General features: G+C 33.9%; 2 protein-coding genes and 1 pseudogene across 2 annotated transcripts; 1 reads left to right on the forward strand and 2 right to left on the reverse strand.

Annotated features, from left to right (window-relative positions):
* Positions 1-1533: 1533 nt before the first annotated feature.
* On the forward strand, positions 1534-3274 carry LOC120209789 (floricaula/leafy homolog). Its single transcript, XM_039208701.1, has 3 exons — positions 1534-2014; positions 2105-2463; positions 2833-3274. Exons 1-3 carry the CDS (start codon positions 1576-1578, stop codon positions 3202-3204), a joined length of 1170 nt encoding a protein of 389 aa, XP_039064632.1. The 5' UTR covers positions 1534-1575; the 3' UTR covers positions 3205-3274.
* Positions 3275-13574: 10300 nt separating this feature from the next.
* On the reverse strand, positions 13575-15288 carry LOC120209788 (ethylene-responsive transcription factor ERF114-like). The gene is made up of 2 exons (XM_039208700.1): positions 15025-15288; positions 13575-14178 (listed from the first exon to the last, which is right to left on the reverse strand). The coding sequence occupies exons 1-2, from the start codon at positions 15122-15124 to the stop codon at positions 13634-13636; spliced, it is 645 nt and encodes a 214-aa protein (XP_039064631.1). The 5' UTR covers positions 15125-15288; the 3' UTR covers positions 13575-13633.
* Positions 15289-20099: 4811 nt separating this feature from the next.
* On the reverse strand, positions 20100-22916 carry LOC120209808 (annotated as a pseudogene).
* Between the last annotated feature and the right edge of the window lie 15 nt (positions 22917-22931).

Below are 22931 nucleotides of genomic sequence, written 5' to 3' on the forward strand. Positions count from 1 at the left end.
AATCCCGACTTGAAATAGATTCAAGTTAAATTTTTCGAATCGAGTCGAAAAGATCGATTTTTCTAGTCAATACGAATTTAACTCACCTCTATCTTCAATTGCATTTCAACATCAATTGTGCCATCCAATGCTATTGCTCCTTCAAATTATTCATGTTTACAATTCAATCCTTTAAGGTATTCAAACAGTTTAATCGAGTTTTTTCACAACTCCCACCAAAATCAATCAAGGTGTTTCACACTACTCATCAGTCATCACCCGAGATAAGCCACAATAAGGCATCACCATAATACAATACATTATAGTTGTTGAAAGATTCCTTGATAATTATTATTTATTGTTTAATTAAGATTCTAGGAATGAGGCCTATGGATATATTATAAAATGTTTTTTATTTTATCAAATATAATTTAAAAACACAATAATATTTTAATTACACTAGGATAAAATTTTTATAACATAACGTGCCTAATATTAATACTATTTTTCCTAAAAGAAATTGAGCGCTTTTTCTTTTTGGTACGCGTTAAAGCAACCGAGTTTTGCATGTTGTCTTCTGCTTAACGAAATCAGACCAGACAAGTCCAACGAAGTTTTAAACCGAAAATCCTTGCTCAACCAGAGAAATCAAAGGAAGCGTTATCTGCTACTGCTCAGATGTACCCAAATTACCCTACGGATCTCTCTAATCACAAATCAAATGGCCCAAAATATTCCAACATTAAAGTCCTAAAAGACCTCATGCAGATCACCAAAAGTCTGCCCGTGCCTTCCCGGGGATCATCAGTCAGTCACTACGAGAAAAATCTAAACACTTTGGCGTCCAATTTTAATTGGTTACCTATGCAGAAACCGATGCAGTGTGGAAGGCAAATTGACCGTCCCCTGCTTCTTAGGTTCCAAACTGTCAACTTGGTTTCCCTCCAACAAAGCAAAACAAAATGGTTAATTCACCAGACGTCCCGTACTATCATCTAGACTCTAAATCAGTATTCAATTTTTAAAATAATTTAATTGAGTCCTGAATTATCAACATCATATAAATCAAATGTTTGTTAAAACAGAACGTTAAACATATTTTAACCGTGAATACCAAAATTATAAATTCAAATGTACTTATATATTAATTACTTGAATATGATATGCTAAAAAAGAAGTTATAACTCTAATAAGTTTTAATGTTATTATGTGTTTTTAATATATTAGTTACAGATTATTTATGTAATCGGTACGTATATGTTTAAAATTTGATATGCATAGTTAAAATATATTTTATGTCATGTTTGACTAGAGTTTTATCCTAAAGATGATGACTAACTAACATAATGATTTGATTAATACAATATTGAAACTTTTAGGACTTAATTAAACTATTTTTAAGTTTATGGATCCGTTTAGAATATATTCATGACTTAAGGATGCTCGACGAAATTAACCACGTAAACAAGAGGGTATTTTGGGGATTCCAAGTTTTCTTCTTTAAAGCGACCCACATCTTTAGATAGGAATGAAATTCTTCAATCTTCACTTCATTCGTAGACGTTGGAGAGAAAAGCGGAGAGCTTGATAACAGAAATGGACCCTGAGACTTTCGCTATCGGCAGCTACTTCAAGTGGGACCCAAGAGGAGTGTTGCCCCCAACGCCGGCGCGAATTATCGAGGCGGTAGCGACGGTGCCGCAACCGCACACGGCTGCTTGCATGGGAAGGCAGAGAGATGTCGGAGGACTAGAAGAGTTGTTTCAAGCGTACGGGATAAGATACTACACCGCAGCGACGATAGCCGAGTTAGGGTTCACAGTGAACACTCTTTTAGGCATGAAGGAAGAGGAGTTAGATGAGATGATGAATAGCGTGTCGCAGATATTCAGGTGGGAGCTGCTAGTCGGTGAAAGGTACGGCATTAAAGCCGCCGTCAGAGCTGAAAGAAGAAGGCTAGAAGAAGAGGAGTATTCAAGGCGAAGACACTTGGTTTCAGGTGACACCATCGCCATGGATGCTCTCTCCCACGAAGGTTCGTTTATCATTCAATACTTATTATAACCTTAGTGTTTTCTTTCTATTCTTTTGTTGTTGTTGGTTGAATTGAGTGTGCGACCGACAGAGTTATCGGAGGAGGCAGTTCAGCAAGAGAAGGAAGTGGCGGTGAGCGGCGGCACGTGGGATGCGGCGGTAGGCGGTGGAAAGAAGAAGATACGGCGACGGACTGGGAAGAAGAAGGTGATCGAAGTCGATCAAGAAAATGAATTAGAGGGCGGTGATGATGATGAAAATGGTGATATCGGCGGAGGCTGCTACGAGAGACAGCGAGAACACCCTTTCATTGTCACGGAGCCAGGGGAGGTAGCACGTGGTAAAAAGAACGGCCTCGATTATCTCTTCCATCTTTACGAGCAGTGCCGGGAGTTCTTGATTCAAGTCCAAAACATCGCCAAGGAGCGCGGCGAAAAATGCCCCACCAAGGTAATCAATAGAAGCAAACCAATATTTAGATCCGATTCTCAATTGAACAATATGAAACAAGGGTAGTTTTTGCATGGTGCACGAGATTTGACACGTGACTAGCCGTAAAAACATGGTTGGACGACCAACCCTCCCATTAAATCTAAAGATTTTCTAGTCGGTGAAAATGTGACAACTCAGGTACGGCGAGGAATGGGGTCTGAAAACTCGGGACCTGTATGTCCAAAGTTTTGCAGAGTAGGGTCCCCTCCGCCCCAAAGATTGTACTTTACTTTTGTCCTTAAACAATCAACAGTTATTTTTTGAGGCCCGTGTCCCTAACCGACAGCTCCACCATTTTTGGACCCTGACCTTGTTGTGTTCATACAGGTGACCAATCAAGTTTTCAGATATGCTAAGAAGGCCGGGGCGAGCTACATTAACAAACCCAAAATGCGACACTATGTGCACTGCTATGCGCTGCATTGCCTCGACGGGGACGCGTCTAATGAGCTGAGGAGAGCTTTCAAGGAGCGAGGCGAGAATGTTGGTGCATGGAGACAGGCTTGCTACAAGCCTCTCGTGGCCATCGCTTCTCACCAGGGCTGGGACGTGGATGCGGTGTTCAACGCGCATCCCCGTCTTGCTATTTGGTATGTTCCGACCAAGCTTCGACAACTCTGCCATCTCGAACGGAACAATGCCACGGCTTCTAGCTCCGTTTCCGGCGTCGCAAACAATTCCGCCACTTGTTTATATTGAGGGAAGAGAGAAAAGGGTAACTAGCTAGGCATTTGTGTTATGTGTGGAAAGTCGTATTCGAATCACAAACTTTAGTTAAATCGTACTGTATAATATCTAATATCTTAGTTGAATGGCATGATATCCATATGAACATGATAACCAAACACTGAAAAAAAAAAGAATGATAGAAGAATCAATTCATATACAACTAACAGAGGTAAAACCTCTGGGGAGTAGGGACCATTTTTCATTTCCATGGCTTCTTTTTTCCCTCATCAAGTTTCTGAAATCACACACAGGAAGAAAAAGATATCATCAGACAACCATGCAACATCATATATGACAACAATTCATTTAAGGATGAGGTCGAGTATTTTTTTTAAAAAAGAGTTCGAGTTCTGTTAGGGTCGGCAACATTTTCTTAGGATAAGGCCAGATTGAGTTCAAATATAGGGTGAAAAAACTCTAACCAAATTTATATGGGTTAAAAACCCGACCGACCATCTTTCCAAGGTTTTTTTGAGCCCAATATTTTAGGTGAGTAAATTATTTAGGGTATTAGGTCTACCCAAAAATTATTTTGATAAATTCGACATTTTTTACAGTGAACGCCGAACTCTTCATTGGGCCGAGCTTTCTCGGTATTAATTTTTAACTTTTACCACATTGTGGGCCATTATTTTAATTGGGTTTTAGTGACTCGTCACGTTGAGATGAGGAGTTCAATAAAAAATAATAATACTTTTAATATATATATATATAATTAAAAAAGAAAAAGAACTCATCACCTTGACGTGATAAATTCCTTCAAATTTAAAATTTCTAGTCATTGGTCAACATGCATTTATGAATCAACAGCCACATGGAACTTGATGAGTTTGGCCGGGTAAAATTAAAAAGAAAACGAAAATTAAAAGAAAATTGAATTTATTATTTTCCAAAATACAAAGTAAATAAATTTTTACAAGAAAATTAAAAAATGTATATATGTCTCCTAAGTTCTTGACGATGTCGAGGAGTTGTCGAATGATAATGTCGCGAGGTTCGTCGAGTACGTCGGGGTCGTAGGCCTTGGTCGTCGTCGTTTCTTCCGAGGAGCTGTGTTTAACCCACTTAGCGACCACCTTCAAAATGTGGTGATGGATTTATGACATTTGACGCCATCATCACCGTAACTGCTTTGACTTGGCTTTGGTAACCATATATGATATTGTCCCATTCACCTGCAACCACATGTTTTGTGGAAGATCCTTGGGTGTATTGTGGTGCATCCAGTGAACCTCTCACCCAATTCGGTCGAGTCTCGTCTGAAGCGTGAAATGGAGGATAGAAACCGAAATTGGCCTGGGATGCATGATAATACTCTTCGGCGACAAGTGCTGAAGCGAAAGCAGAAGATGACGATGTTTTCTTAATGGAGTTCGACTTGGTGCATCTGGCCTGATATTTTGCCATTATTCCCTTTCTTCCAGCGTCGTCAGATATGATTTCTCATTTGCCTCGTAATTTTGAAGATATGGACAATAGTCGAAATCGAGGTCCAGTGGTGTGATGTTCTGACGCGGGGGAGCAATTGGTTATGGTGATTCCATTGCTCAATGTAGGATGTGTGCTTTAGCGGCCAATTTTCGGTATGTTTTCCATACATATCGATTGTATGGAGCGCATCCATTTCAATCATAAGCGTAGGAATCGATTGGTGCGACCCAAACTGTCACATCATTCTGTCTGCGACATGCTACTCTATAAGCGCACAATGCAACAATAGTGTCACGACACACCATAAGTGAAACCCCTAAAAAAAATCCCACCGGCAATACATGTATGATATCCTCGTCGACGTACGGAAGCCATGAGAACTATAAATATTAAAGATCAAAGTTAGTATATATAAAGTTAAAAAGATTCAAAAATAATAATAATAATTTCGTATGTCATACCGTATATGGACCGACGATGTCGATCCTCATCCGTATGTCTCGTGTAGTGGCACCCGCAAACTTTGTCTCAGAGATTTTATGACGCCATCTAAAATATTTAAAAATAAAAAAAATATTATAAACAAGTAAAAAATAATTAAATTTACAAAATTCAAAAAAATAAATGAAGTTAAATAATTTCCTTGCAGCCCAACAGAAACTCGACCGGGGTTGTTCTAATTGGCGTAAAAAAGGGAAACAATACCAAGCCCAGGAATGTAGCAGTATCAGAAAACATGCTACATCGGTTTTTTGACCCAGTTGGACGATTGTGGCCTTGTAAAGCTCCCGGTAAAGAAAGGCCAAAATTGTCGAGCCCTGACTGGTATTACAACACACATCAAAGTCTTCTAAATACGCAAAATTACCGGATTTTTCTGATAATAATATCCCTTCGATCACTTGGAGAAGAAATGTTCGGGAGGCAAAACAACCTTCGCCTCAGTAAGCTTCTTTGTGACTTGGAATTTGGACTCCAACTAAGTTATCATCACTCGATAGTCCCTGATGACGTTGGATGGTGGCCATTTCCCCAAAACTTGATAAATCAATGTCGTGGGAACGTATATGTTCTGCGCAACCATAGGGGCTCAATTGACAGGAACACCAAGTTGGTAAGCGACGTCTTCCAAAGTAATTATCGCTTCACCATTAGAGAAGTGGAACATTTGCATATCGGGCCGCCAACGTTCGATTAGAGCCTCGATCAACACTGGGTACACCTTGAAGCCACGTAAAAATAAGGTTGAAAAAATAGAACAGATTGATGTAGATATGTCATCATCCGCTGATGCAACTCTCTGGTTGTCATCCCCTGACTACGAATACCCTATTCATCGTTGTTAGACACATGTTGAATCGACGAAACATGGGAGTTCTCCAGCTGCAACATATATTCTTGGGTTGCCTTTTTTTAAAATATTTTAACAGAACGTATGAATTTTTGCATTTTTTCGGATTCAGAGTTTGGTGAAAACCCAAAACCCCAAACACCTATTTATAACCTTACCTCCAACGACTATAAACGACTATAAATTTGAAATATCCAGCCAGACCTGTCACCCATGTGCTCGTTGCTGCCCGACTATCCGTTGACCAATGGCTAGAAAACGACTTGTAATTTTGAATTTGAAGAAACTCGATATCTCTACGTGACGAGTTCCCTTGTTTAAAAAAATAGATATTTTTTATTTTATTTTTTAAAAAAATATTATTTTTTATTGGACTCGTCACCTCGGCGTGACGAGTCATTAAAATCTAATTAAAATAATAGTCTACATGGGGCCCACAATGCAGTAAACATTAAAATTAATATCCGAGGGTGACGTGTTTGGTGTTTGCTTTAAAAAATATATCATATTTCTCAAAATAATTTCTGGATAGGCCTAATACCCTAAATAATTTACCCGCATGTGGTATTGGGCCAAAAAAGCCTCTTTCCAAATGTTAATCTATAAGTCTTAAATAACGGCCCAAACTATGTTTTATGCCGTGTTCAATGAACCAAACTATATTTTTATCCTGAACCATTCAGTTTGGGCATCTGTTCAAGGACACAGGGCCCAATTTGTGTTGGGAGTTTAGAATCAGGGATGAACCGAGGGGTTGGTGGTAGGGGTGTTTATTGTTCTGAAAAAACCAAAATAATTGATCGAATTGAAATTTCAGTCGGTTAATTTTGGGTTCGGTCGGTTAACGGTTACTGATTTTTTTTTCAAATTTCGGTTTGGTTCATTTGGTTCGAAATCGGTTAATTAACCGAATTATCCAAAATTATTAAATATTTAATATATATATATATATATACTATTTAGTTTTAGGGGTGTTTAAACTCGGTTTTAACCGAATTAATAGACTGGATTAACCAAATAAAGAAAAATATTAAATATATATTATTTATAAATTTCGGTTAACAGATCAATTAACCGAACTTAATTCGGTTCGATAATTGTTTTTGAAAAATATCGGTTCTATTAACGGTTAAAGGAAACAATATTTCAGTTAATGAAATTTACGTAATTAGGTTTAGTTGGTTAACCGAATTACTTGTTTAAACACTCTTAGTTGGTGGGGTAGTCTTCATCTGAGAATTTAAAATTATTATTTATTTTAATTTTTTTTATGTATTTTCTACTTAAAATTTGTTATTGTGCTCACATAAATTTTATAAGTTAAATTTCGCCACTTAACCTAAAGTCCTACATCCTTTTGTTTAGAGCCCTAGTGATAACCATTCTATTTTCCCTATTACCGGATTTTACATGTTCGATTTCACATATTCAAATCTCGAATTATTATATATAAAATTATATGCAATTTTTTAAAAATTATTTTATTTTATTTTTGTATTTATTCATTATCCTTATTGTAATTAAGATGTATCATCTTTATATACAAAAGAAGAACATGGATATATTCATAGATGATTCTTCTATATTCGAATAATAATGATGAGCACCATTAATTTAATTTATAAAATTTAAATATTACATGAGTCAACATATAATTATAAATTAGTTAAAATTTTAAAGACAAATTATTTAAAATAAAGGGTAAACTATACCAGTGACCACCTAACTATTGCCCTTTTCATTTTGATTAATATTTTTGAAATTTTGTCAATCATGTCACTCAATTATTTAAATGCATTCAGTTAAGCCACTTAACGTTAATATGTAAAGGAGAAACTAATATGGCAATTAAAATATTTGGTATAATTACACATTTGGTCATTGTTACTTCTATATTCTATCAATTTGATCATAATTTTAATAAATTAAAATAAACTTAACCCTCAAGTCAAATAGTATCATGTATAATGACCCAAAATTTAACTTTTTATTTTAATTTTAAAAGTTACGAAATATTCTATATTTATAACAAAACTTTTTTCTAAAAATTGAATAACTCAAGCAATAATTTATGATATTAAATTTAAAACAAACTAAATTTATCGTCCTTTTGATATAGGTCAATCTCTTAGTGCAAAATATTTCACGCTAAGTCCACCGAGAATCTTATCAGTATAAACTTTTATTGAAGATGAACATAAAATTTTATGGTAGGAGGTGAATTTTTAAAATTTTAAAGGAAGATTGCGTCAAACGTGAAAGAAATATATTATTACTTGTTCTATAGTAAAATTTTTTAAGTTTTACAGGTTAGACTATATCACCCTTTTCTAGTAGAATGTCATTTACAAATAGTAGTAGGATATATTTTTTGTCTAACAAACTTTATATGCATGGGCTAATCAACTATATTTTCCTTAAAACCAAAAGAGGTTATGGTACCATTGACGGGATGCTTCTGAGTACCATAAATGGAATTATTGGTAAAATTTTTATTTTGTTATAAATATAGAATATGTCGTAACTTTTAAAATCTTTTAAAGTTAAATATTTGAGGGTTAAGTTTATTTTAATTTATTAAAATTAGGACCAAATTGATAGAATATATAAGTAACAGTGACCAGATGTGTAATTATACAAAATATTTTAATTAATACGTCAACTTCTCTGTTAAATATTAACGACAAGTAGCTTAATTAAATGCATTTAAATAGTTGGATGGCTTAATTGACAAAATTTCAAAAATATTGGTCAAAATGAAAATGGACAATAATTAGATGGTAATTGATATAGTTTAACCTTTATTTTAAATAATTTATCTTTAAATTTCTAACTAATTTATAATTATACATTAAATTATTTAAAGTTTAATTTTTCATAAATTAGATTAATGACTATCTATACTCGTCGAAAGTGGTAAGATTTCGTTTTATTCATAATAGATATTTATGCCCAAAGTAATAAATGTCGACATACTTCATAGACGCGTTGGCGTCACTTAACAAGGACGTGGGTTTCCCAATAATTTTGTTGACTTTCAATTGTTTCTAGAAACTATTTGAATACACCCATATCCCAAACTCATAAATTATAATAAAAATTAGGGTAGCTTATAATTTTAGTATTTAAATTATCAGTTTTAATTTATTTTATTAATTAATTAATTATTATTTTTAAATCATACTTAATATTTAATTTTTGTTTCATTTTAGTATCTGCTATTAAAAATTTAAAATAACATACTCATCGACCGCAACGTCCACAATCACCGATTGTCGTATCTGTTGGTCAATGAAGCCCAAACTTTTCAGCTCACACCTTTTCGATCCCCTGAACGTGATTCCTACATCTGTTTCGTTGAAAAATGCATCAATCTCTCCAAATCGACGATTGGCTATTCAACTTCTTTATCCTCCAATCTTCATCATCAATCGTCCGATGGACCTGAAACTGGACTATGTTGGTCAACTTATCATTATCTCGTGGTCCACCATTCGAATTGCTCGTCCCTCCACCGAAGCTATGTCCCGTCAGCCCATTCGTTAAGTTTTTAATTATTGGTACTAAAATGAAATAAAAAAAACGTTAGGCATTGTTTTGAAAAAAATTGAAAATTTAGGTAAAAACATATCAAAATTGATAGTTTAAGTACTAAAGATTTAGTTCACCTTAAAAATTAAAATAAATTCATTAATTACTTAAAAAATATCACCTTTGTTTACGGAAAAGAGGAAGAAATGAAGGCGACCGAGTCAGAGTGTATTTTTTTTGCCAATGGAAGTCAACGAGTAACAACAAAAACAGAAAGGTGAAATTGAAATACGTGGCGGTTGCCGCAAAGTTTGACTCCGTTACCCGGCACGACAGCTATGTGGGACGGTTAGTCCGTGACTGTGAGGGAGCTCTGCTCCTCTGCCGCTAATTAGTCACTTAATTAGCTTACTATATTTTTACTGTAGACAGTATGATCTAGATCTCAAGTCCATGAGGCGAATTTCAGGATTTTTATTGGTTAACAATAATTAATTAATCAAGTTATTATGGGTTTTTTGAGAAGTTGAAAACACTTTGGGTCTATTTTTGTAATTACCGAAATTTATTTAATGTGAAAATTTAATTAGTTGATGCTTAAATGGTAATTAAGAGAGGGGGGGTCAAAGCTTCTTGGCGGGATTCGTCTGGAAAGTTCGTCAGACCAATAACAAAGCCCACTGTGTTGATTTCAGGCGCCGCCGATTTCTGCGGTCATCCTTCCCACTCCGACACTTCCGATATCCATTTCATATTTTGACACTTTCTGATGTTTTTTTTATCAATAGAAACATTCTTGATAGAACTCTCTTTTCAGCTTCTTTCAACTTGCACACCTAATAGCGAGTTTTTCTCTGGCGAGGCGGTGGCCGCCTCCTTCGCGAGGTGGTAGCCGCCTCCACCACCGTTCTTACTACTTTTTACTATCCTTCGACCGTTTCTCCCAAGATCTCAAAAGTCCAACACAGTGATGTTGAACTTTTTTCATGTTCTTTAAATAAGGGTTTGGTCGGCCTTATTTTGGTGTATTTAGATATAGGGTTCGTTGGCTTTCGTCCCCATTTTTTCTTCTCGTTTGTTTGGATGTTCTCTTCTTGCTTAGTGAGATTGATTCTCTCTCTTCCAGCTATGATTCTATTCTTATTCCTACTTGATTGTTGTTTTTTGCTTGAGTCTTTGGGTTACTCTTGTCATTAGTTTCAAAGTTTTTGAAATACTACGTGGGTTTCTAATCTGTTTATGGAGTCAGATTGCGATAGTTATATATGCTCGCATGATGTTTGTGTTAAAGCCAAAGTGAACCTGTCTTTCGCTTGTTTGATAAGTACAGTATGAGGATGAGTGTTTCAGGTCTTCATTCGGTATTGCTTATGTGTTTGTGGATAACCTACCAATCTGTTTCATTGGTAAGGTTTATGGCAGATTGTGGGTTGCTTTGGCAAGGCTTTGTGTGTGTTTCTTTCCATACAAGTGGAGTTGAGTAGGTTTGAGGTTTAGATTTGCTAAAGAGATTGATTCTAATAGTGTTGTTCTCATGGTTTCAGCGACTGCATAATTGTTTGGGTTAGGTGAGTGACTGTCAGGGGTTGTGGGAGATTTTAGGTTTTGGTTTTGAGGTTTATGTCATGGTTTATAAATGTTGTCCTAAGTCTGATTCTGCGTTCGTGTAATGCTTTGGGGAGCTAGGTGATGTGTGCTTCCTGCTCTTGTTGTTGGGCATTGAAATGGGGAGGCAAAGTTTGTGTTGTTGTTTCCCTGGTTTGGGTATGTTGTGATTTTAGTGTCTTGCGTTTTTGCAAGAGATGTATTGGGGTAGCTGGGTAAGTTTCATTTGTATTAGTTCTCTGGTTTTTGTTTATGTCATGCTCGAGACTTTTGGCAGCTTATGTAATTTGGGAGTTGTTTTATCTGGCAGACCTGTTAACCTATGGTGAGGTTCTGAGTGTGCTTTTTCATAAAAGAAGAGTCGTGTTGGCATTGGGTTTGGATCCATAAATGATGTTGATTCTGATAGAGATGTTCTCAAGGATTTAGCGTCTCCAGATTTGCTTGAGGTTGGTAAGTAACTGTCAGGGGTTTATGGTCCTTGTGGAGGATTAAGGCTTTGGTCTTGAGGTTTTTGTCGTGAATTTTTAGAGGAGCTGGAGCAGTTTTTCAATTAGTCATGGTTTTTCTGCGAGAGCAAACTATGTTGATCGGACGAAGTTAGAAAATGAAGCGGTGGTAACGTTTTGTGTGGGTGAGTCACCGGGCGGTGTTTTCTCAGCTTCGATAGGTGGTGATTCAAAGTTTGGAGCTCTATGAGCTCTTGGGTAAGCTTGATTTGGGAATCAATGAGGTTGTCGGAGATGGTGATCTGACATGCAGGCACACGTATGTTGCTTCTTTTGGTGGAAATAAGGAGGTTGTCAGGTGATTGTATATTCTTTTTTGAGTTTCAAGGTTTTTTTTTATTAGGGTCAGCATGGTATGGGTGTTAATGTGGAGCAGGGCGTTGCGTGGTGAGTAAGTGGAGCATGGGTGGAATTGTCGTGGTGCTAGTTGCGTGGGAGCTTTAAGTGGTGCTCCCACTTTTGTTAAATAAAAAACAAATCTTTAATTAATGGTTTGCTTCAATTTTAGCACAGTGGGGTTTGACGTGGTCTTTAGTAGTGCCCTTAGTTTCATACCATTGCTTTTGCTATTTGTGTATGTTGCTTTGTGTGTTTGGGCGGGGTTACGATCTGAATCATCTAAAAGTGTTGTGTGTATTTGTTCTTCACCACCCTAAGGTACACTCTTTTTCCTCCATTTAAGATTAGGGAGATTTTTTAATAAGGTCCTTAAGGTGGTTTACTTTGTTATTCTTAATACAAAGTACCCTATTTAAAAAAAATGACACTTTCTTTCTCATTTATTTATTAGGGTAAACTACACATTTAATATCTAAACTATCATTTTTTATCTATTTTAGTACCAAAACTTCCTTCTTCTTTTTTTAAATCATACATAATGTATAGTTTTTGTTTCATTTTATTACTCCGCCGTTAAAATCTTAACGTGTTTTAGTACATAAACTATCTGTTTTGATTCATTCAGTACCTAAATTTTCAATATTTTCAAAACTTAACATAAATTTTGAACGAGGTATTAAAATGAAATAAAAACTAAACTTTACGTATGATTTTGAATTTTTTTGAAAATGTAGGTATTATGACCGAAATTGATAGTTTAAATACTAAACATTTAATTTACCCTATTTATTATTGTCAATCATTATTTAATATTCCATGCAATATCACCCTAATTCCTCCACCTATATAAGTCCCACTCAACCCTTTATATAATGCAAAATTATAATTTCCCACTTTAGTTGTATAAATATTTTCTAATTCTTTATATATGATTTTCAAAATTTTCTTTTATTAAGGTATTAAAGTTAAATTTTATATAAATATAAATATTTTTGAACACATAAAAAAATTACTCGTTTTTACTTAATTCTTTTTAAAAGACATGTTTTATTTATTGCTGGGTTTTTAGAAATTGTCATCACCCTTTGCCCATTTTATATCTCTAGTTTCTCCTATAAATAGAGAAGTTATTTTACAATAATATTTTTTTCAAAACATTTTCTACCTCAAAATATTAGTTTGTTAGCTATAGACTTCGAAACTCGTCTTCATGCCATTGTTCAAATCTATTTTTTCCCATTCATTCATACACATATATCTTCTTTCTCTCCATTCATTCATATATATATATATATACACATACAAGGACGATGTTAAAATTTTAAGTTAAGGTGCGGATTTGAATTTATAAAATTTCAAGGGACGAACTTGAATTTATGGGGCAAAAACATATAGAAAAAAATCTAAAATATATGATAATCTTATATAATGTACTAATAGTGAATTAAACAATAAGACATCATTTAAGATGAATTTAGATAAATATATTTTTAGAACCTTTAAATGATATGTCTTCATTTTTTTATTACAAACGTATAAATTTATATATAATTAGTACATCAAATATTAGAGTGTAATTTGTTTCCAAAACTACGAAGCAAGCCTGCAATCGATTATACTATTCCCTTGAATATTAATAATCATAATACTCTCTCGTATGCTTAGGAGGATCCGAACTCGGAGTTGGAGAAGAACCACCGTAGGCGGATGAAGAAGTTAACGTTGAGGAAGACGAAGACAGAGTTGTGGAGTGTGAAGTGAAAGCCGTGGCGACTGCTCCATAGCCACCACCTTGTAAACAACAGTTTAGACCATTGCTTCCACCTCCAAGAACGTCTGCCTGTATCAGTGCGTACTGATAGGACATACTGGGTTGAGAAAGTGGCGATGGAGAAGGAAGTAATGCTAGCGGTGGCGCCACGGCCTCAAGTTCGGCTTCATGGCTAGTTGTGAGACAACCGGATACGGGTGTTCGATGAACTCTTTCAGGGAAGTTAAGCTTTGCTTTGCTTCCTCTAAACCTAAGAGCTGCTTCATCGTAAGCCACGGCGGCCGCTTCAGCTGTTGCGAAGGTTCCGAGCCAAACGCGAGCAGCTTTGGTCGGATCTCTTATTTCAGCCGCCCATTTGCCCCATGGCCGTTGCCGAACACCTCTATATTGCATCCTCCTCATCTTTCCTTCAAAGTTCAAACACAATAATATAATCTTTTTAAAAGCTAAATTAACAGATCAATCAACTTTTATGAGTAATTTTTTTTTTGTTTTTATGCATTTGTGATTCCATGAATGTCAAATGGGATCAAAGAATAAATTCACATTCACGCATTTACATGTAAGATGAATAAATACTACATAATCTGACATCTTCCGCCCACCATGGCCGCAAAGGAAGAAAAAGGAATATCCGGAAGAGGCCAATGACAAGTCATTGTAAACTATGGGATATCGTTAACCATTAATTAATGCACTAACCAAGCGATCTTAGTGGTAAAAAAATTATTGTTATTCTTTGAGATACCGGATTCAAGCACCATGAATGCGAGTGTTCAATATCAAATGACTGATCTAAGAATTTTCTTTAAACAAATGTCGTTTTGTACTTACCTCATATAAAAAAAAGTTAATATATAACATAAAGATCCTATAATTTAGCCACAACGAATTACAATCATTCCTATAATCGGTTTATCAGATGATGATATACGATTGAATTTTCTTTAAACAAATGTCGTTTTGTACTTACCTCATATAAAAAAAAAAGTTAATATGTAACATAAAGATCCTATAATTTAGCCACAACGAATTACAATCATTCATATAATCGGTTTATCAGATGATGATATACGATTTTAGCTCGCAACCAAACGAAAATCCTTCTGAAATCATTAGTCATTTTTTTTCAAAGAAAGATGCAATCAATTAGGGTTTATGACTCTTATTCGATTGTAGTCAAATTAATCGAAAGAATCCGAGAGAGATGGATTCGAATGGTAAGAAGAAAAACAACCCAAAAATAGTTGTACCTTGAGGTTGAGTTTCTTGGTGTTGAGTATTATGATGATGAAATTGAACAAGCAATGGATTGTTATCGTCTGCAATAACTCGAGGTAGGGCCTGAACCATGGCGTTGGTTTCTTGTGGAGACCTATCCGTGTAGAACTGATGATCTGCAGCAGCAGCAGCAGCTCCCTCTTTTCGCTCCGATTCATGATCGGACGGCAGTAGCCTCTTCCCTCGTCGTCGATCCACCTTTTAAATCCTTTGACGATTCCCTTGTTATTTTCTATCGTGAAAAACCGAAAACAAAGATTATATATATAGTTTTTCTCAAAGAAAGCCAAAGGAATCAGCACGGAGAAGAAGACTATGAAGGGAAAACTAGAGGCAAATAGTTACAAATAAAACATCTGCTTAAGACAGAAGTGTGAACAAAAGGATGAAGGCAGCTGAAAATGCTGAAAACCCTAAATAAATAAATATTCTCTCTCTCTTTTATTTAATTTATTTTCTTTATATATAAATTCTTTAAAATAATCTAAACCAAATTTTACAGATTTTTTTCCTTTATCAACTAATAATTTATTAGAAATTTATACAACACTCGACCAACATCGTTGAATACCACTAACGATGAGCTGAGCATCATTAATTTAATTTATAAAAATTTAAAATTCTAAAGAACTCAAAATATAATTATAAATTAGTTAAAAAATTAAAAGTAAATTATTTAAAATAAATATTAATTATATTATTTTTCATAATCTTTTTGGGTAAATTACCAATGACCATCTAACTATTGCCCTTTTAGTTTTGAACATCATTTTTGAAATTTTGTCAATTAGGTCACCAAACTATTTAAATGCATTCAATCAAGCCACTTGCTATAAACATTTAACAGAAGGGCTAAAAGTAACACTAAAATGACTCAAACCTTGGCCTATTTCTAGGGATGTACATGGGGTAGGACGGGTCGGTTTTTTGCCATACGATCCTAACTCAAAAATATATTTTTATACCCGAACCGATTTGAATATTTTATATTTTAAAATAGTTAAATTATATATTATAATTATTTATTATATTTAAATAGTTTAAATAATATATTTTACCTTAAACCCAACCCGATAAATATACATATTGTATACTCTCATTGTGTAAAACTCTTTTAGTTTTACACTCTTTTAGGATAGTTGGAGGAGGAATAATCAAAAAAATGAGATTAACTCTTTGTTTTTTTTTTCCAGTGGGCATCTTCTATTTTTTAACGGTTAATCTCAACATTTGATTTCCTCTCATCCAACGATCCTAAAAAGGTGTAAAAAAATTTAGTTTTACACAGTATAAGCAGATCCTGCCATATATATGTATATATACATATAAATATAAATGTCAACTAATAATTTATACCGAATTGGGTTGGGTCTATTATTTTTCACCTTAAATGTCCCTGAAGCTATCTATTATATAACATGTCTCGCAATGCCTTGAACGCAAAATAAAAAAAAATCAACCCATGGATAGCAATTTAATATGAAGTCGACGGATTTTGACATGACCCGATCCAATAAGGGCTTTTTTTTAAATTTTGATTTTGAGGCGAGATCAGATCGAGTTTGAGGTGAAAAATCATCGACTCGACTCAGCTTGGTGTAAATTATTAGTTTACCCTTATATTTGAATCAGATCGGGTTTAAGGTAAAATATATTATTTTAATGATTTAAAATACAATAAATAATTATAAATATATTATTTTAACTATTTTAAAATATCAATATATTTGAATTGGGTCGGTACAGGTTCATCGACCTTGTTTGAATATTTAACTATTTTATAAATAAAAAATGTTGTAAATATTAAGCCAAAAACTAGTGTTGGATTAGTGGTAGAGGGATGCTTTATTCACTTTAGAGATGCAGGTTTGACTCTTTCCAACATCGACTTTGTAGTAATTTATTTTCCTTTCATATGGTGCCACGTGTCACTATATGATTGAAGAAAAACTATTTAAATTAAATATAACTTAAATTAAAAAGCTCTCCAATAATGTCATGACACGTGTCATCATATGTTTGGAAGATTAAATATATTGAATTAATTTAAAATTATGACCAATGTGATAGATTGTGTAAGTAATAAGGACTAAATGTATAATTATACAAATTTATTGACTGCCACGTCAGCACTTACGTTAATTGTTAACGATGGGTGGCTTGATTGAATACATTTAAATAGTTTAGTGACCTAATTGACAAAATTTAAAAAATGGTGGTTAAAATGAAAAGGGACAATAGTTAGGTGGTCAATGGTATAGTTTACCCAAAAACGATTATAAAAAATAATGTAACTAGTATTTTATTTTAAAAAAATTACCTTTTATTTTTTCACTTATTTATAATTATAAGTTGAATCTTTTAGAATTTTAATTTTTTTATAAATTAAATTAATGGTGCTCAACGGTACCATCGTTAGTGGTACTCAACGATACTCTTTAAATGTGACAGACTCATCTTTATTTATTTTGGCAATTTTTAATACCTATTCACAATTTATAGTTTTTATCGTTTTCTTTTTAAGTAAATTGTGTAAAAATAAATAGAATTTATCATAGGATCTTTACTTGATAAAGAAAGCTAGTTAGTATTATGTAATTAAATATTTATTTTATGCTTTTACTTACTATTGAACCTAAGATTTGAGTAAATAATTTGCATGAACATAGCTATTGATTGAATTGGAAAATATAAACATGTCATGAAAACATTTGTTTATTTTTTTTAGTTTCTCTTTTTTATATTTTTTTTCTTAAACAAGAATTTTATTTTTTTGAACTATAAGAAATTACGTAATTTATTTATTTTTAAATAATGTAAAATAATTATAAACTAGTATCTATTTAAATTTTTTATAATAGGTTATTGATTTTCTATTTATAATGTTGAGAGAACTTTTAATTTTTTAGGATGGGAAGTAAATGCCTCAAGTGAAAGGCCATGCAAATGTAAAGATTTATACACAAGATTTTAACCCCTAACCTATTGGATATAGGTAAGGATGGCAACAGGTTAGGTTTTTTGGTTAACCCAACTCGATCTGAAAATATGTATCTTTCATCCGAATCCGTCACGATTTAAAAATTATATATCTTTCATATAACCCAACTCGACCCAAAAAATATATATCTTTCATCCGAATCCGTCACGATTTAAAAATTATATATCTTTCATATAACCCAACTCGACCCAAAAAATATATATCCTTTATTCGACTCTGACCATACTCATATTTTTAAAGTATAAATCCGACTTGATCCGAATTTTTAGAATATAAATTCTACACAACCCTGTATAAAATAAAGATTTAATTAAAAATAGTAATTTTTTAAAAGATATTACATTATTGTCCTCAGGTCAGGTTGGATCAAAGTTTTTCGCCCTTCACCTGACTTGTCTCCAATCCGAATTTAAAAAAAATCGACCCAATCAAATCGAATCATATCGAAAATCATTGAATTCGGGTTAAATTGACATCCCTAATTATAGGTCACCACTTTACAAGTTTACACCACTTGGACTAAATAGATTAGTTTGTGAAATCATTAAATATATTACAAAATATATTATTAAAAAATACATATAAAAGATTTTTAAAAAAATATTTCACCAAAATAATTCTGAAGAATATCATCATTGATATACTAATAATATTTTTTCTAATTAGTTTTTTAATTAATCTGGGGTAAGTACAATATAATATTTGTTCCAAATAACTCTAAACCTTTTGACATTAAAGGCTCAGACCAATGACATCTATAGTGTTTGAACCCGAATCCTCAAAGAATAACAATAATTCCTTACCACGAAAACTACTTTGTTCGTACAAACATAGAAATCATTCTAATTAAATTAGTGTCACAAATGAAGTAACACAAAGTACGTAAGCATACCACTAACAAATATTTTCTTAAAAAAAAAACTAATTTTATAGATACTAGATTAATGTTCTTAATATTTAAAACTTTGTTTTTCCCCCTATTTTTAAAATGAGAAATACATTATTTTACATTAAACAAACTAAGGTTTAAGAATGGAATTTTAAAAAATAATGTTAGTTCTAAAAAATTCTAGTCTTAATTAAAAACACTTGGTCAATTTTCTTTCTCCAAATGGGGTCGCCTAGGAATTGACCTACAATAACAGACAATATGTGGAATTTGTATTATTCTATATTCAGCACAACATTAAGATAGAACTTAGGCCCACTCCTTCTCAAAGTCTCCTCTTTATTTTTTTTATTAACCCTCTTTATACTTCAAATACGTTTCAAACTCGCATTCTTTTCTAAACTACTAGAAGATGCATATAATATTAATATGTCTTTTTTTTTCACTTCCGGTTTCAAGGTTTCACTCTGATTAAATCAGACCAAACCGTGTCACACACCTAGTTTTGGTGGATGAATCTTCCAATGAATTTTTTTTATTCGAACCCGAAACCTTATTAAGTGATATCAACATGTTTGTGATAATTCAACTGCTTAATTAATATTGATATTCTCATTCAGAGATCGTACCTTGCTCTCTCTCCCCTAATTATTATAAATAAAGAAAAGAAAAAAACTCATTGAAATCAATTAAGGGGGCCAATGGACTGCCGAGCACAAAAGAAGAATTAACATGCGTAATGAGTAATCTGTACAAATCTAGAAATAATACGACGATTAAACTTTGGAAAACCTACTCCCAAAAGCTAAATATTAAGGGTAAGTTATAGATTACAGCACTCTTTTAGTCAATTCTTGATTTGGTTATTAAAATTTAAAAAAAAATCCAATTTGGTAGCTCAAATTTGACATTCTTTCATTTTTTTATCATCGGAGTATTTTCCTTCGGACTTTGGATTGAAATTTTACGAGTTTTCAAAAGATTTTGAGAAAATCTGAATTGATAATGATAGTGGACGATAAAGGAAGCTTATCGATGTTTGGAATGGTCGTAGATGTCAAAGAACAACAATGTCGACGACCATGTGAGATGAGAATGAAACCCAGAGTTTTTATAGTTATTAGAAAATAAGATGAAATAGTGAGGGGGATCCAGATTTATACCTCACTTAGTGGGCTGATTGGAGAGTGAGAGTGCATACGGATCGGCTCTTACTCATTGTCCTCGGCCGATTACCTTGACAAGTGTATGATGCAAGAAGCCAGGCAAGGACTGTCGTATGGTTTATCGGGAAAAAAATAACTTTGATATGCACAACCTTAATAAACCTAACTGTTTGGTTTAATCTCTCTGCTTCGCATGTAGGTTAAAAATTGAGTTGGTAATTCTGCCAGAAGTGATTGAACAACAGAAGCCCCTTCGTCTGCTAGAAAAAAATGGTTGTTAATCCCCAAGTATGGAACATTTCGGAAGGATCGGAGTGTGTTGAAGATGACTTACTCTGTATATCCCTAAATGGAACGAATTGAACAATGTCACGGGAAGCAACTCGTCCTGTTGAGCTTTCCAGTCTCTCCCCTTTGTCTGCATCTAAAATCTGTAAACAAGAAGACTCCATTACTTAATAAACCGATTAAACTTTTGTGTGCCGCTAACAAACGGATGACTTACGAGATCATTCTTCCCTCAAATGGATGTAAACAGGGATGTTAAGTAATAAGTACCTCCATTTCTTTGAAGTCGGCTCCTCCAACACCAACAATGAGAATCGACAATGGGAGATCCGACGCCTTTACAAGGGCATCTTTGGTTTCTTGGAGATCAGTTACTACTCCATCCTAGAGCAACGTTAACAAAGACCAGAAGCGGCCGCAAAGTTAACAACCTTTTTATTCAATAATAGAAAAGCCTATTGTCACGAGAAAGGAAAAGAAAAATTAATTTCTGCTATAGTAATATTTATACATGAATGCACAACTGTTTATAGAACTTTGGTCGGCTGCTAGGAAAAGCCATCCCTTTCTTCTTCTTCTTTTTTTATAACGTACCGTGATTATTAACAAAACAAAGTATTTTTTAGCATCATTAGCCAGGGATTGACTGGCAATCATTGCAGCTCGGTTAATAACATGCCCAAACAGTGTCGGTCCTGCAAGAGAGACATTAAAAAGGGCACTGGTATAGGCCATCATAATTCCTCGGATTCCTTCAACCTGGAGATAATGATATTTGGTCAATATCGAGGAACTAAATACGGGATAAATTTAAAAGCATAAAAGATACAGAAATTAGATTTTGCTGCTTGCAACTGCTTACCTCGCAGTAGTTACTGCTTCCATTCAAGTTGAAACAATGAGAAACTGGACCATCAATGGGACGTGCTCCGAATCCCCAAGCGGGAAAGCGTTGTCTGCATCATAAAACTGCATACCTCTCCAACGTCATAGATTGCCTGGTTTAAAAGATGCATAAGATTTTCTTGGGTAAATGAACAAAAGAAAAAAAAAACTATGATTCATTTCTTACTTTCTGGTATGTGTTCAGCCGTCCTGATGAATCAATATAATGCAAGGAATCAGGGAGGCGGGGATTTCCATTTGAAGCTGATAGACCAGAATTAACATTAAAAAAATAATCATAATAGGAATGTGTTATGGTACTTCTGCAGAATGCACTACAGCATGAATGCATGATGCTTTCCACCTTTATCCGTATGACTTCAACAGTTTCATATTATATGGGTAAATCCAAAAGTCTTAACGCAGAACTGCAGTGCAGCAGCATCCAAACCAAAGACCTAATACTTAGAGCGTATTTTAGCTGATTCATCCTAAATTTTTTTTAAACTAGGGAGGAAATAGAAACGGGAGACAAACAAAGAGGCATAATTGCAGAACTGGTTCTTACAAACTGTTCATTTAACTAACAAAACTGCTTTCTCCAAAAAAGTTCACTGTCGTTCAGCTTTGTTCATATCGGTCCCTTGATTAACTTTGTTATAGATGCGACATGTTTCATTGTCAACTTAATAAGACAGAAAAAGAGATATCAGTAACAGTTTACATAAAGGATTGCAATTGACAGAATTTTAGTGGGCCTAACATCAATTCAATTGTGCGAGTAAACAGGAAAGTACCGGTGAAATCAACAGCCACCATAAAGTTCAGCTCAAAACCCAGCTAGGTAATCCAGGAATGTATATTGGATTATCTCAGAATATTTTTCACAAAAAGCTTGCTTTTTAAACCTACATGACAGTTAGAAATTTAGAAAATAAAGTTGAATACAAAGTTCAATATGCAATTAAATTCAGTTCAAATAGTCAAACCTGTTCTGGTTATCATGCCAACCAGATTTGGCAATAAAATTTTCTCCCTTACAGAATGGAGCTTTTCCAAATCTGCAAGTGACTTCTGCACTTTTCTGATAAAACCATAAAACGAAGCTACATCAGCAAGTGTCTAAAGGAAAAGCAACATAAGAAAGTAAGATCAACAATTACCCGATCAGTTCTTGTTTGCCATTGCTGTTGAAGTCAAAGCACTCAATCACTAATGGACTATACTGCAAATTCATTTAAAAGATGCAAATGCAGAAATAATCAAGAAACAAAAACTGTAACGGGTAACTTATAGAGAAATGCTCAACATCAGTGATAAAAACATCATCACATGCTAAGATGGAAAAAGAAAATTGGTGTTTTCCAATAAGGCATGACTGGCCAAGATCAACCTTGCACTGCTATGTAATGTATTCAAGAATAGAAGATCTAGGTAAAAGCATGAATAAACTTGCTATACCTTGCTTCCAATTTGTTGAATATTCAAAAACACGGCCTCCATGTTGGGTTGGGTCATTCTTAAGACTTCAGTTTTACATACAGGAATAGAAATCCCACTCTCAACGACTTTTGATATTACCAAAAAGGGATCCTGCAGGAGAAATACAGAACTGAACCAAATCACAAAAAACATTCCTAATAAAATATG

Source organism: Hibiscus syriacus, unplaced genomic scaffold (assembly GCF_006381635.1).
Source record: "Hibiscus syriacus cultivar Baekdansim isolate YM2019G1 unplaced genomic scaffold, ASM638163v2 tig00020292_pilon, whole genome shotgun sequence".
In the NCBI taxonomy this organism is placed as follows: domain Eukaryota; kingdom Viridiplantae; phylum Streptophyta; class Magnoliopsida; order Malvales; family Malvaceae; genus Hibiscus; species Hibiscus syriacus.

What these genes read in the sequence shown, in the direction of transcription:
- LOC120209789 (XM_039208701.1), top strand. Translation starts at nt 1,576, where the DNA reads ATGGACCCTGAGACTTTCGCTATCGGCAGCTACTTCAAGTGGGACCCA. An exon ending in GGATGCTCTCTCCCACGAAG is followed by an intron (nt 2,015 to 2,104) that starts GTTCGTTTATCA and finishes TGCGACCGACAG; the next exon opens with AGTTATCGGAGGAGGCAGTT. An exon ending in GCGAAAAATGCCCCACCAAG is followed by an intron (nt 2,464 to 2,832) that starts GTAATCAATAGA and finishes GTGTTCATACAG; the next exon opens with GTGACCAATCAAGTTTTCAG.
- LOC120209788 (XM_039208700.1), bottom strand. Translation starts at nt 15,124, where the DNA reads ATGGTTCAGGCCCTACCTCGAGTTATTGCAGACGATAACAATCCATTG. An exon ending in CCAAGAAACTCAACCTCAAG is followed by an intron (nt 14,179 to 15,024) that starts GTACAACTATTT and finishes TGAACTTTGAAG; the next exon opens with GAAAGATGAGGAGGATGCAA.